This window comes from Gorilla gorilla, chromosome 9 (assembly GCF_029281585.2).
Source record: "Gorilla gorilla gorilla isolate KB3781 chromosome 9, NHGRI_mGorGor1-v2.1_pri, whole genome shotgun sequence".
NCBI classification, from domain to species: Eukaryota; Metazoa; Chordata; class Mammalia; order Primates; family Hominidae; genus Gorilla; species Gorilla gorilla.
Window position 1 is genome coordinate 63,399,652 of NC_073233.2, and position 15,646 is coordinate 63,415,297.

At 35.6% G+C, this 15,646-nt stretch overlaps 1 protein-coding gene across 1 annotated transcript; it reads left to right on the plus strand.

The window, feature by feature from the left end:
* The first annotated feature begins 264 nt into the window (after positions 1–264).
* Positions 265–6,109, plus strand: OR5D3 (olfactory receptor family 5 subfamily D member 3). Its single transcript, XM_055354958.2, has 2 exons — positions 265–542; positions 2,699–6,109. The coding sequence occupies exons 1-2, from the start codon at positions 514–516 to the stop codon at positions 3,639–3,641; spliced, it is 972 nt and encodes a 323-aa protein (XP_055210933.2). The 5' UTR covers positions 265–513; the 3' UTR covers positions 3,642–6,109.
* The last annotated feature ends 9,537 nt before the right edge of the window (positions 6,110–15,646 follow it).

A 15,646-nucleotide genomic window follows, 5' to 3' on the forward strand; every position in this document is an offset into this window, starting at 1 on the left:
GAAAATAAATTCAACATGAGGTAATGATAACTATCTCTGGACTATTGTTTTATAGCTGATTTTTCCCTTTCACGTTTGTATTTTACACCTATGTAAAGTCAAGATATATTCACTATTAAGATTAATTAAGTGAAGTTGGTAAGACAAACGTCAGGGGCTTTAGAAAGGCACTATACAAACAAGATATCACATGGGACAATGTTATATCTAATTGCTCAAATGGTAGCCTCCAAGGCAATACTTCAGTGATATTCTCTAGTCACGAGGTCCCCAAGGCCTTGGGGGCATATATTTGTGACACAGTTTGGTGCTAGGACTTAGTTTCTAGATGTGACCTTATCTCTGCTATCTATGAGTTTTCTTAAAGGTTGGGTAAAAAAGTAACATTTAAAATCTTCAAGGAAATATACTCTCGACACTTCTACTGTTGTTTTCAGGTTTGTTTCTATTAATTAAGTGCTAAGCGGGAGCATTATTGGAGTTCGTTAATTTCAGCAAAAGATCCTTCAGTAAATGAATCACTCAGATGCCTCTGTATTTAGGTGAGTTGATTTAGTTTTTTAAAAATTTTATTTCAGAAGGAAAATACTGAGTTCTGGTAATCTTACTACGAGACAAACACACGTGTAGGTTGAAGTGCCCTCAAATCCACTTAGTTCATTCAACAAGCAGAGGACCTATGTTGTTATATCCCGATTGCTTCTCCCTTTCAAATGATGTCAATTCTGATTTTCTCATTCGGCTCCCACCATGTACTCAGCAATGAGATCAATACTTTGGCAGATAAAGAAGAATAAAGCAAAATTGGCCTTATCTTTAAGCTTTCTATACTTTCTGAGGAGATAAGTGAGACTAATAACCAAATCTGTAAATGATAGGATATGGTTTATGGTAACTGTGAGTTGTAAGCACTAATGTTTGCAATATATACAGAGGAGAAGAAACAATGAGTAATCTTTATAACAGTAGATGGTAAAATAAAGCATTATGAAAGTGAGAATAGATAGAAAGCAAACTTTATGTAAATGAGCATGTGCTCTATAACAACTTGATACATCTACCATGACTTTGAGAAGAATGTGTTAGTGGTAATGAGATTGAATATCTAGATCTAAGCAGTTTGGGAAAATCCAGGCTGCACAATGCAGTTTTCATGCATTCATCAATAAAAAACACTTGGAATTGTTAAAGTCATTGGCTCTCAGGTTAAAGTGATTACAGAAAATTATTCTTGCGATGTTGCAAAGGATATTTCAAATTGAGGATAGTGACTGGGAAATACAGTCATAATCTAGTTTTATAGTGTTAAGATTTTTATAAATAATTGTTTCAGGGAAATTGCTGAGTAATTGGTCCTTTTGGAAGATATCTTTCCTACAGGCACAAGCTTGTGGGAACTAGAGAAAGCTATTGTGTAATGGAAAAACATAAAGGAGAATGGGGAAAATATAGTTATGACTTAGACTAAAGCCACAAATAAAATTCTAAAGTACTTCCATTGTGTGGGTTCAGGAAACTGATTCTCTGCATTGTATTCACAAATGTGTCCACATGTTGATAGCTGTCCTATATAGGCCTCATTTCAATAACTACTTAAGGTTTCTGAAACCACACTAATTAGCTATAATTCTAATAAATATAAAAGTGAATATCTAATATGCTTTATACCGTGTCTTATAACCACTACATTCATTAGCAATCTTTCTGCTTCCATTCTACTGATTTAAATTTTATATCATGAATATATTATCACATTTTACCATTGAGGAAATGCCTAGTGGCATCAAGGCATATTGAAAGAATACTATGGTGTCCTGTTTGAGATGGGTCTTCCTGACACTTATTCTTGGCAAAGCTTTAAACTTAAATCAAAAGGACAGAATGCATTTTTCCTAAAAACTAATATTTATTTGCAGTACTCAGTACTTTCATGTTTATTATTGTTTGTCACCTACCTGTCTTCTGAGATTTGCCACATCAGAAAATGAAAAACTTTTCATTTAAAATTACTTCAACTATTTTATCACTACAGAAACATACATATTTTGTTGCAATAATCTTCTCATAAGTGATATAATACATCATTAAAAATAACATGAAAATTTTTTCAAGTTGAGTTCAACATGCATGAGAAAGATTAGCATATTAGTGTAACACAGCTCCAGAATGTGTTGAAAGTATTGGATTATAAGGAATGAGAAAGGTGTTAAAAATAAAACCACCAATAAACTGTTAAATTTACCATTTTACAGGAATGTTAACATTTTACAATTTGTTAAGAGTTGTAAGTTAACTGTCTCAAAGCTTTAGAGGTACAGCAGGAATGAAACTGTAGAAAAGTATATATTTCCTCCAACAGAAATATTTGCACTTATCTCAGATTCATGCAAACTTAGAGTGGCTCTCCTCATGAAGCCTGCTGTCTTATTATCTGAAATATAGGAAGGTCTACCCTGTTTTGTTCTTCCTGTCTTAATTTTGTTTTTTATTATTCCATTCACAAAATAATCCTATTCACCTTGTAATTTTTATATAAGTACTCTACCTTTTGAAACAATTTGACAGTGGAAACCTAGAATTTTCAGCAACACTCTTAATAAAGACCCACTAAGTCTCTCAATATTTCTTCCTTTCTGTTTCTTATTGCACATATTGGCTTCTACTTCTCTGGATCAACTTTCTTATTTTTTTTTCACAGGATTCGAAAAAATCAGACTGCTGGAGTCACCTTCATCCTCTTGGGCTTCTCAGAATATCCAGACCTTCAGATGCCCCTGTTCCTGGTCTTCCTGACCATCTACACAATCGCTGTGATGGGGAATCTGGGCATGATCATGGTCATCAGGATCAACCCCAAACTCCACACCCCCATGTACTTTTTCCTCAGCCACTTGTCCTTTGTTGATTTCTGTTATTCCACCACAATTACACCAAAACTGCTGGAGAACTTGGTTGTGGAAGACAGAACCATCTCCTTCACAGGATGCATCATGCAATTCTTCTTTGCCTGTATATTTGTAGTGACAGAAACATTCATGCTGGCAGCGATGGCCTATGACAGATTTGTGGCAGTGTGTAACCCTCTGCTTTACACGGTTGCAATGTCCCAGAGGCTTTGCTCCTTGTTAGTGGCTGCATCATACTCTTGGAGTTTAGTTTGTTCCTTAACATACACATACTTTCTGTTGACTTTATCTTTTTGTAGGACTAACTTCATTAATAACTTTGTCTGTGAGCACGCTGCCATTGTTGCTGTGTCCTGCTCTGACCCCTACATGAGCCAGAAGGTCATTTTAGTTTCTGCAACATTCAATGAAATAAGCAGCCTGGTGATCATTCTCACTTCCTATGCTTTCATTTTTATCACTGTCATGAAGACGCCTTCCACTGGGAGGCGCAAGAAAGCGTTCTCCACGTGTGCCTCCCACCTGACCGCCATTACCATTTTCCATGGGACTATCCTTTTTCTCTACTGTGTTCCTAACTCCAAAAGTTCATGGCTCATGGTCAAGGTGGCCTCTGTCTTTTACACAGTGGTCATTCCCATGCTGAACCCCTTGATCTATAGCCTCAGGAACAAAGATGTAAAAGAGACAGTCAGGAAGTTAGTCATTATCAAATTATTATGTCATAAAATATAATGCTAGAAATATTAATTATTTATCCTTGAGAGCAGCACTGCAGTTGTTCAATAACTAGTCATTGCATGAAATTATGATAACCCTCCAACTGACAGTACAATATCTATTCACACTGATGTTTAGTAAAATAACTTTAAAGTTATAAATACTGTAAGTATGAAATCTCAGACCATTTAAACTAAATTTTTGATCCAGAATATTGTAATACAAAAGTTTTTGTATTAGTATACGTTTATTGTGATTGTCCAGGTCAAATTTCAGTTCAATTTAAATCTTGCAAAATGTAAAAATTTTTGAGATGATCTGAAGAATAGTAGTTTATAATGAGGAAGTTTACCTGATAACATAAAATTACTATGATAAGAGCTGTTCAGTATAAAACACTATCTACAAAATAATTACAATTAATTCTGTATGGGCAACTTTGGCATTAGAAGATTTGCAGACAAACAAAAATAAATAAGAAAATTATCTTCCTTACGAAGTCCAGAATCTGGTATAGTTAAGTTATACTTGGTATTATAAATTATATTTTTCTTTATGCACGATAATAAGAAGATGGTAAATATTTTTGCAAATAAATGCCCATCACCCTAGTTCTGCCACTGATGCCAATATGATTGTGCATGTTATTTATTTATTAAAAATTTTATTGAGATAATTTTCTATTCATTTTCCTTTGTAAGAAATAATATAGAGGAATTCCAATTATCTTTTAACCAGTTTCCCCCTATGATAGTACAATATAACAACCAGGATAATAATATTGAGATAATACACATATATTATTCAAGCATTAGTTATGTATTGATAAAAGAAATATTCATAAACTTAATGATATCTAACAGTAAGCAATCCTTTCGAATAAGTGACTTGACTGGGGTAGCTCTGTTGATATCAGTTGGGCCACTTGGGTGTCAAGAATGGGGTAACTTGATCAGCTACCTTTGGATCTAGAGACCTGTATGTATGTCATCTTCTTTGGACCCTTTGGCTGACAGTCTTTGTTGAAAGCAGAGCCACGATAGAGTATTCCAAAAATAAAAGCATACTTAAAGTTCCTGTTTGGGTCTCACCTGTTAACATTTTATGAGTCAGAGAAAATCACATGTCCAAGCCCCAAAGCAAGAGTTGAGAAAGTTATCTACTTCTTGTAGAACTGCAAAATTACAAGTCAAGAGTGATGGGTACAGGGAGAAATGAAAAACTGGGTTCAAAATCGATTGAAACATTTACATCTTTAAACACATTCTTCCTTGATAATGCCAGATAACTTTACTGCAGAAAACAGATAACCCATGGCTCTAACTGGTTTTAGAGGAGTTTTCAAATAATTGAAATAATTTGATTGCCTTAACCAAATGGCTGGTTGAGATTAAGTATAAGAACTTACATTTTCTCCTTGTGTCTTGCCAGTCATGATTAAGGCTTACGAGCACAGAATATGAAGTCAACCATGTGTTGAAGGTCCAATCCAACCTGTTAAGTGATACTTGTTTCCCCTCAAGGTTTATCTTTATTTCCAAATAAAAATTCAATAATTTTTTACCGTAATGCTTTACACCAACTTACATGTGTATGTAACTTACTGTTTAGGAATACACAACAAAATTCTCAACACTTACAGAATATAGCAAAAGTAACAGAGGATTTACTTTAATTTTTAACTGTAGATAATGAGTCATAATTAAATGCTCTAGTCGAGTATTTTTAAAGCTGTGTGTATGTGTGTGCATATGTGTATAGTTTAATAAAGATGTTAAGGAGCACAAAAAAGGATTTAGAAAGTTTGAGTATGCATCGCAGAATATTTAGTATATTCAATAAGGTTTCCAGGATAAAGTTAGAATATACTATTTTTTAAATATTGATTTTGAAGATGTAAGCTGTAATTTGGTAGGTTTCTTTTAGTAGAAAATAAAAATCAAAGGAAAAAAGAATAGTTGCTAATCCCTTTAATACAAGTTTTTTTTTATTTTGGTAAATGTTCATAAATGGGCAGTTTACACAAATATAATGCAATTTCCCCCCCAAATTCTCAAATTATACTTTGAGCGTGAAAGCAAACATGTTAACTGTGAAGATAAATACATTTTAGATAATGTAAGTGAGTTTGCTAATGGTCATATTAAGTGATAGCTATGGGCTATTTTTTTTTCTACAAATACATTCGTATGCTGCTCTTCTTTTAAACTTTTGGATACAGTAGGTATAAATGTGACTTTTTTCTCACGGAGGGCTGTGGCAGGACATTTGCTATCATATGCACAATACTAAAGCAAGTTATATAGTTTAATGCTCACTTCTTAGTGGATTAACAACTATAAAAATTATATCTGGACCATTTTATGTAAATGTCAACTTTCATATTATGTTGACTAAATGAAGACGGCATCAAAGATTGTATTAGTGTTGGACAAATATATCATTACGTGATTATATTACATAACACTTTGCTTACATGAGTGGTTTTTACTGCTATCAAACATAATAGGAAAACAGAGTCCCTATAAAGAAAATGGAAACATATATGATTGATTAAGAAAAGGATAAATATTTGATTCAATAGTCAGTATTTCCTGCTTATGGCATTCTCGATACATAGAATATTTAAGCTCAAGGATACCTTGTTGGTAAAAGTTTTCCCCTGAAACTTGTTGTCATGCAGTTTAAGCACCAGGAAAAAATCCTAAGGAGAGTAAATAACAACAAGCCTGAACCTGTGGATCTGAGAGAAACAAAATTCAGGAAGAATTTCTGGAGGTAATTCTTGGCTATTTTAGATAACAACTTATAAACAGAATATAGAATACAGCAATACTAATAACAAAGTTTTCACATAAATTTCAACAATATATGAAACAAGTTGTATATTATTCTAGGAATTTAAAGTGGATATATCATTTAAAACTCATCAATGAATTTACCATATTAGCAAAATAAGGGAGAAAAGCATATGTTTATTTCAATTTATAAAGATATTTATTAAAATTCATATCTTGTATTAGTCAAAATTCTCCAGAGAAACAGAACCAAGGGGATGGATATCTGCTTAGCTGTATCTATATCTGTCCATAGAGAGGTATTTATTTATTTTAAAGAATTAGCTCATGCGATTATAAAGGCTGACAAATGCTGAGAACTTCAGGGTAAATTAGCAAGCTGGATCCCAGGGGAGCCAATGATGAAATTCTAGTCTAATTTGGAAGGCCCAAGAACTAGAGAGCCAGGGGTGTATTTCCAGTCAGAAGGTCAACAGTTTTGACTGGAGCTGATGTTCCAGTTTCAGTCTATAGGCAAACACCTAATGTCCCAGTTCAAAGGCAGAAAGAGGAAAGAATTTTCCTTTGCTTGGGAGAGAAGTAGCCTTTTGTTAGACTCAGGCATTTACTGATGGACGCGTCCCATCCGCATTAGCAAGGGCAATCTACTTTACTTACTTTACTTTAGTTGTTAATCTCATCCAAAAACACCCTTATAAAAACATCCATAATAATGTTTGACTGAATATCTGGGCACCCCGTGGCCCAGTTAATTGATGCATACAATTAACTTTCATGCACCTGTTCATAATAAAACAAAACAGAAGAAAACAAAAGCTCCCAGAAAAATAGAAATAGAAATGTCTTAATCTTTTACCTACCAAATCTATAGGTAAATATCACAATTAAGGTTAAAATAATCGGCTAGGTGCAGTGGCTCCTGCCTGTAATCCCAGCAATTTGGGAGGCCGAGGTGGGCGGATCACAAAGTCGGGAGATTGAGACCATCCTGGCCAACATGGCAAAACTCCGTCTCTACTAAAAATACAAAAATTAGCTGGGCGTGGTGGTGTGTGCTTGTGATACCAGCTGCTCAGGAGGCTGAGGCAGGAGAATGGCTTGAACCAGGGAGTTGGAGGTTTCAGTGAGCCGAGATCGCACCACTGCACTCCAGCCTGGAGACAGAGTGAGACTCTGTCTCAAAAAAAAAAAAAAAAAAAAATGAAAAAACAACAAAAAAAGAGAAAAGAAATAATAGAAGCTTTGTTTTAAATTTCAACTCAAGAGAAGAATGTTCATTATTTCCACTTCTGTGGAAAGGTTGTTCTAGACAATTGAGTAAGACAGGAAAAAAAGAACATTAGTGAAGATAGGATAACACTTTCATGTTTTAAGATAATATAATTGTATGAACATCCAAATCCAAAAAGATCTATCAAAACCAATTAGAGTTAGTAAGGGAATTTAAAAGATCTCTCAATGTAAGATAATTAACATTTTTTTTTCCTAGATCTGTGATATCTGTCTACATCCTTCCACATTGTATTAATCCCAGCATCCCTCAGCTTTAGAGATAGTAGTTCTTTTCTGCAGTAACCACTACTGTGGTATATTAAGGTTTTATGGGGTTTTTGCCTTTTCATCAATTGTTTAACAATTGTAAAAATAATTTTTCTGTACTAAATGTTATGTTTTGAAATCCCTAGAAAAGATTGTGTTTTTCTCGAATGGATTCAGACTCTTGGTAATAATGTTCTCTGAACTAGACCTTCAAATATGGGTATCTAATCATACACTTGGCCGTGAAGACAGGGCTAAGCATCTTTAAAATAGAAATTGTATTCAGTAATCCGTGGTGTATAGTAACATGGCTAACTAAATAATCCTTTGTGCATGATTATAATGAAGTGCTCACTGAATCAAATGCCTGGAGGACTGAGGTGGGGGTTTCACAAAACTGTCATGGAAGTGGTGGTGATTACAAGAACTGGGATCTTCTGAATGCCTGGGAGAGCTTGCAAAAAGATGATAAAAATTCAGGGCATCCAAATGTTGGTATAATTTACTATCAGAGAACTAGAGATATTTAAGACACTGGGCAAGTGTCCTCAATTTCTTAGTGAGAAACTGATGTGTCAGAGATGATGTCTTAAATAAATCCTATAAAAATACAAGTATTCTTAACATCAGAAAAGAATTCTTCTGATCTTGTGTTCTGCAGAATGTTGAGATATCCTCTCCAAAGCAAATGACAACTTAGGGCAACTTGTACTGCAATTAAGTGATTTAAAATGTACTGAGTCTTTCAGTTATGGAGGCAACACATATCACATTTGAGTAAGCTGTCGCAAACCATTCAAAAAGTAACCTTCAGCTTGCCTCTCTTGCATGATTCCTTACCAGACACTCTTATTGTCCCACCTCTATCTTTTGAATTTTACTCCCAGTGATTGTGGTAGTCAGCCATACATGGAACCCCCAATGATCCCATTCTCTGGTATTCACATCATTGTAGAGTCTCCTCCCATACTTTACCTGGCTTGGTCTGCGTGATGAATAGCATGTGGTAGGAATGAGAATACATAATACTTGAGGTTCAGTCTTAACAGGCTGGATTCTCTCTCTCTGTCTTTTTCCACCTACATTAGGTCTCTCATTCGGGAGGAAGTGGCCATATTTGAATAACCCTGTGAAGGGACCTTTGGGATGAGGAACCTAAGCTTCTGGCCAACAGCCTTCAAGGAACAAGAGGTGCCAGCAACCTTGTGAGTGAGCTTGGATGCAGAAGTTTGACATTATTTAAGCCTTGAGATTACTGTAGCTCAGGAAGGCTGGTTGCAACCTCATGGGAGACTCTAAACTTGGAGCTAAGCTGCTCCTGGATTTCTGATGCATAGAAACCATGAGGTAATCAGTGTTTATTGTTTCAAACTGCGAAGTTTTGGGGATACTTTTTAGTTGTCAATGAATAATTAATGCAAATGTATTAGTCAGTTCTCACACTTCTATCAAGAACTACCTTGAGACTTGGTGATTTATGAAGAAAAGAGGTTTAATTGACATACAGTTCACAGGGTGTACAGGAGGCAGGTCTAAGGAGGCCTCAGGAAACTTTCAATCATGGCAGAAAGGTGAAGAGGAAGCAGGAATGTCTTCTCATGGCTGGCAGGAGAGACAGAGTAAAAGGGGAAGTGTACACACTTTAAACCACCATATTTTCTGAGAACTCATTTACCATCAGGAGAACAGCAAGGGGGAAGTCTGCCTCTTGAATCACCTACCAGGTCCCTCCTCCAACACTTAGGATCACAATCGACATGAGATTTGGGTGGGGACGCAGAGTCAAACTATATCAGTGGATTTTTGGTGCCTGGGAATATATTGTTGCCAAATAAAAACACAAGATGTTAAGGTGGCTTTGGAAATGAGCAATCAGTTTTGAACAAAATATCATTCAAATCTTAATATGTTTTGGAGATCTTTGATAAGATTACAGTTTAGAGATTCCAGGTGAGTGAGAAAAATATTATTGGAAGTTGTAGAAAGGAATATTCTTGTTATGTAGGGCAGATGTTTAGTAATGCTATTGCCTATAGTAATTTGAAAAGTACAAAATGTGCCTAATATTCTGGGTTATCTAACAACAGATTTTTTCTAAGTGAAATGTTTAAAGTTCTACCTGGTTTCTCCTTGAAGATTAGAGTAAGGCATGAGAGGCAAGAAACAAACTAAATTATTAATGTTGAAAGATCCAGGATTTGATGGCTTTGAAATCTCTTAGCCTCCCATAATGGGAAAAGTTGGCAAAATTAAGAAATGGTTTCCAAGGATGATCAAATCCATGGCATTGCTGTGAAAACATGATTTAAAGATGAAGTCTAGGATTTGACTATAAAATCTGAAAAAAAATAGAAAAACCTCAGAAAGATATAAAGTGGTATCTCAGAGTATATTCACACAAAAGACTTTCAAAAGAGATTAAAAGTGCTCCACCTCCTCTATCAACAACAAGGCTTTTAGGAACCTTAAGTGTGCCATCTCTGAGCCATCTCATAGAAGCCCAAGGTAGGGAAAGACTTATATCTAAAAGACTTAAGGATGTGTTTTTATCTCTAATATAGTGGAATTCAATAAGATTCATAGAAGATCCACAAAGTTCATTTATGTATATATGTGTACATGTATACACACACACACACACACACACACACATATATACACAAACACACACACACAGAAAGAGAGAGAGAGAGATCACTACCTTGAATTGAAAGACACAGTGACTGAAAAAAATTGAAAGGGGCCTATGAGTTATCAAAATTCTATTAGAAGAAAACAAGCTAAGAAACCTGCTAAGTTGCAAATATGTCCCACATTTCATGAGAAGAAAGGATGATTCAGACCGTGGCACCAAAAGTCCAGAGGTGAGAGCTAAGGAACCGAGACTAATTAGGCTAATTATTCCCAGATTTTGTAATTTAACCAAAGAAATTTCTAAATTTCCCTGGCTGGACTTCAGAATTCCAATGGATAAGTAATTCCTTTGCATCTGTTGAACCAGAATGTTTATAGCAATATCTCTTACCAGTACCAACATTGTATGCTAGGTTTATAGAGTAACCATTACTTGTCTCCTTAGTTTCATAGGTTGAGAGAAACTGGACTTGAGAACCTCTAATTAAGACAATACATCCATGGAGCTTCCTTTATATTTGGTCCTGATGGTGATTACATATTGTCAACTTTTACAAAATGCTGTGGTGGAATAAGGCATTTGGGCCCTTGGGAGGATTTGAGTGTTTTTTATGTGGCGAAGGGACAAGAGTCATTGTAGATCAGAAGGCGTCATGTAGCATCCCCAAAATGGCACCCAATAATTTCTACTTTCTTGTAATGATCCATTTGTTTGAAAGGTCCCCAAGATCTGTTTTAATCAGGTATGGTAAAATATAGAGACATTGACATGACTGTGTTAAAAGAAAAATTTTATTATACTTACAGATCCCTAGAAAGAGGAGGCATGACATGTTCCGCAGTGCTACACAAACAAGCACCAGGATTGGTCCAGAAGTGGAAGGAGTGAGGGGAAATATGACAAGAATTTTTTTTTGAGATGGAATCTTGCTCTGTTCCCAGGCTGGAGTGCAATGGCACAATCTCAGCTCACTGCAATCTCTGCCTCCCAGGTTCAAGCGATTCTCCTGCCTCAGCCTCCAGAGTAGCTGGGATTACAGGCGCCTGCCACCACGCTAGGCTAATTTTGTGTATTTTTAGTAGAGTTGGGGTTTCACCATGTTGGCCATGCTGGTCTCAAACTTCTGACTCCAAGTGATCAGCCCACCTGGGCCTCCCAAAATGCTGGGATTACAGGCGTGAGCCACCGCGCCGGGTGAAATGTGAGCAGGGATCTTTATAAAGGAACTGCTGAACGGACTTGCAATTGGCTAGCTTGAATAATTTCAGCAGGCCCTTGTGTGTAGAGGCTTTCCCTAGGTGTCTAGTGCCTGGCCTTAGGGATGATTTAGGAAGGAGGATAATGGCCCAGAGCATGAGTGCCTGGTAGAGGAGGTGACCTGAGCAGTGGTTCTGGATTTGTTAGTTTGCAACTCTAGGGTGAGTTGTCTATCGTCTCTAAGAATTGGCAGACCATGGGTGGGCCCATCCCTCCAGGGTTCACAAGGCCCAAGATGTCAAAGAATCAGAATATAGAACATAAAATACACGGTTAGTACCCTTGTGTAGTCCCCTCCTAGATTGTGTAACCAATAGCATACTGCAAAAGTGCCAGTGTGTCAATGGGAGATTGGCTCACAAAGGTCTCCGGCTTGTGTGTTCTCTTGAATCCCTCATCTGGAATAAGCAAATAGCCATGCTTTGATCTGCCCTTTTGAGAAGCATGGGAAGGAACCGAAGCTTCTGGTGAATAGCCAGTGAGGAACTGCCAATAATCATGGAAGTGAGTATAAAGGTGGAATCTCCAACCTTATTGAGCCATAATATTACCACAGTTCTGAAGAGACCTTCAGCCAGAACCACCCACCTCAGCTGCTTCTGAATTCCTGATCTTCATAAATTATGGAAGAAAATAAATATTAGTTAAATAACTAAAATACTGTCCAATCTCTTACTGTCCAAATCATCATTGTTTTGCCTAAGGAATTTTTCTGAAGCTCAGTAGTTAGATCATCACAAAGGTGAGGCAAGTGAGATGTTTGAGGCAATGAATCCAACCAAACAGATCTCATTCAATGAGTGATAAAAGTTGATGTAAAAGATGCCAGTGAGGGCCAGGTGCAGTGGCTCACGCCTGTAATCTCAGCACTTTGGGAGGCCAAGTGGTGGGCAGATTATGAGGTCAGGATATCGAGACCATCCTGGTTAACACAGTGAAACCCCGTCTCTACTAAAATACAAAAAATTAGCCGGGCTTGGTGGCATGCACCTGTAATCCCAGCTACTTGGAAGGCTGAGGCAGGAGAATCGCTTGAACCCTGGAGGCGGATGTTGCAGTGAGCCGAGATTGTGCCACCGCACTCCAGCCTGGGTGACAGAGTGAGACTCTATCTAAAAAAAAAAAAAAAAATTCCAGTGTGATCTATTCCTGATGAGTGATTATTAGCTATATTCTGTACTATTTTCCAGACTATTCTCATGAGACTAAGCTTCATTGTCCTGCAGTTGTAGCTGACTTGTCAGTGCATCTTATTTGGTTGTCTTTTCTTTCCTGTTTCACTTACACATCTACTATTAATTAGTTTTACTTATTAAATAAATTACCATATTAAATAAATTACTTATTAAATAAATTATCTGAGCATGACTGCTTGTATCTAATCTGCTTTGGGGAAAATAAAAAAACACACACACACACACAATTTTAGTTCAAAAGAAATCTTTAGCTTTGGCCCGGGCTACCTGAAATGTTTCTCTGATTTGAGTATTTTAAGTCGGCAGATTGGATGATACTCACAGTGTTAGATTCCACAAATGGAGGACACTACAGTGAGATTGGTAAACTAAAGCAGAGTAAAGCTTTTCCTCATTGTGTGTGTCTGTGTTCTTGTTCCTGTAAGCATATGATATCTTTCTCTGTAGCAAAACCTGGTTCAAACTTCAACATTGTTAATCCCCTCAATTCAGCATATGGCTGTACTTCCTTTAATTTAATCATATGTACTTCCTTTAATTTGACTGTATATAATAATGTTGGATGGATGTAAAACAATCCAGATTAGATTATTATTGAGAATATTTTCTCTCTCTCTGACTATTCCATTGGAGAAATACATTTCTCATTTCAACTGGGATTGCTATTATACCTTATATTAGTAATACCTACAATATTCATGTGTTTTTTTGTGGTCCCTCTTGAGTTTCTACCATAACTGTAAGAAGACCATGCCCAGGTAGCCTGCTAGTCTCAGAAGAAAGAGAAACATGAGGATCAGGACTACCCTCAGTAACTCCCCAGCTGCAGTGTGTAACAAAGCCACATTAGCTGATCCACTGTTGTGTGAGCAAGAAATGTATGCTCAATGCTTTATTGTGCTGGGGTATTATAATTTGCATATGTAGCAATAACTTGATGATACAGAACTTGGAATTTTGAAGTGAGATGCTCACCTTTGTGTGTGTCACACAAACACACACATACACACACAACTCTGAGATAGGTAGGCTTTGTTCTAGGCCAATTGGTGAATGGTGAGTGATTGGAAGTAAAGGGGGCTATTCAACATAAACCAATGTTTTATATCTTTTTATAATTAAAAGTTCTTTAAGGAAGTCAATGGATTGATTTTATATGTGGTTAAAATTGTGTGTGTGTTCACTTTTGTGATGTTGGTAATTCAGATGCTATCTGTTTTGCTATATCGTGTGATATGGATATGCAGTTATTTTACCTCCATACATCGAGAGGCATGTTCTTTCTCCACATATCTGTAGCGTAATACCTGCCATATTGAAGTACCTCTTGATAACTTAGTCTGTTTCTGAACATTTTATTATCTTCTACTGTGTGTGCATCTGTTTCTACAATATTATCACACTGCATTAATTACCATATAGTAAAGCTAGTCTTGACATTCTGTTGAAAAAAGCCTCAGGGAATTTTTTTTTTTTTTTTTTTTTTGCTCTAGATACTTACTATTCTTGGCCTTTCACACTTTCAGAAAAATTTGAGGATGTTCTTGTCACTCTCCAAAGTAAATGACAATGATGATAATGATAATGAAGACGATGATGACAAAAATGGTAACAGAGTGGTATTTTTATTGGACAGAATGAAGTTTATTTTGAGAGAATGGATATATATTTTTCCAGTCTTTGAACTTAATACAATTCTATGTAGGTTTGCATTAAATCCTCTTAACATATTTTGATACACTTATCTTTAGAGTTACAGACCTACCCCTAGGTATTGAATATTTGATGCTATCATGAGTAGTCTATTCTTAAATATTTCATTCTAGTTTGCTGCTTTTATAAAGACATACAGTTGATTTTAATATATTTGTTTTGAATTCAGAAACATTACAAAACTCTCATTCATTTTTTCCCTTATCCATGTTATCTCTACATTACTATGTATTATTATCTGTGAAATGTCATCTTATGAAAATGATGACCTTTTTTGTTTTATCTGTCTATCTATTGATCTATCTGTAACTGATCCTTGTTTATATGCATTATTACACAACTGTAGTGGTTAAAAGTTACAGTACAATGATTGACAAAATAAAGAAAGCTGTAAATATTTATGATTTCAAAAGTAACATCTTATGTTTTAATATTAAGCCTGTTTGTCCTGTAGTTATTTGAAGCTCCTTTATGAAATTAAGAAACATATAATTTTATTTGCTCAGGAAGTTTTTACATGCTTTGATATTAAATTTTAAAAGAAATAGTTCTTATGAGTGTTTATATAATCAAATGCCTTTAGTGTTTTAATATATCATTGTTTGGAGGTATTTGAAGTAACATTAAATTATTACTAATTATTATTATTGTCATGGAAAATTTATCTAAAAGTTTAAGAAAAAGACATTGCTCAGACACTTCTTAGGCCTGAATTCCCCTGGATTTGTTATTCCAGTTTACTTTTATATTTTCCCTTTATTTTCTATCAGAGTCCTTTAGGATACTGTTAACTTTTATATCTTAGAAAAATAAAATAATTTCTCCCACTTGGAAAATTTTTTTATTATACTTTAAGTTCTGGGTTACATGTGCAGAACATGC

What these genes read in the sequence shown, in the direction of transcription:
- OR5D3 (XM_055354958.2), top strand. Translation starts at nt 514, where the DNA reads ATGAATCACTCAGATGCCTCTGTATTTAG. An exon ending in TCAGATGCCTCTGTATTTAG is followed by an intron (nt 543 to 2,698) that starts GTGAGTTGATTT and finishes TTTTTTTCACAG; the next exon opens with GATTCGAAAAAATCAGACTG.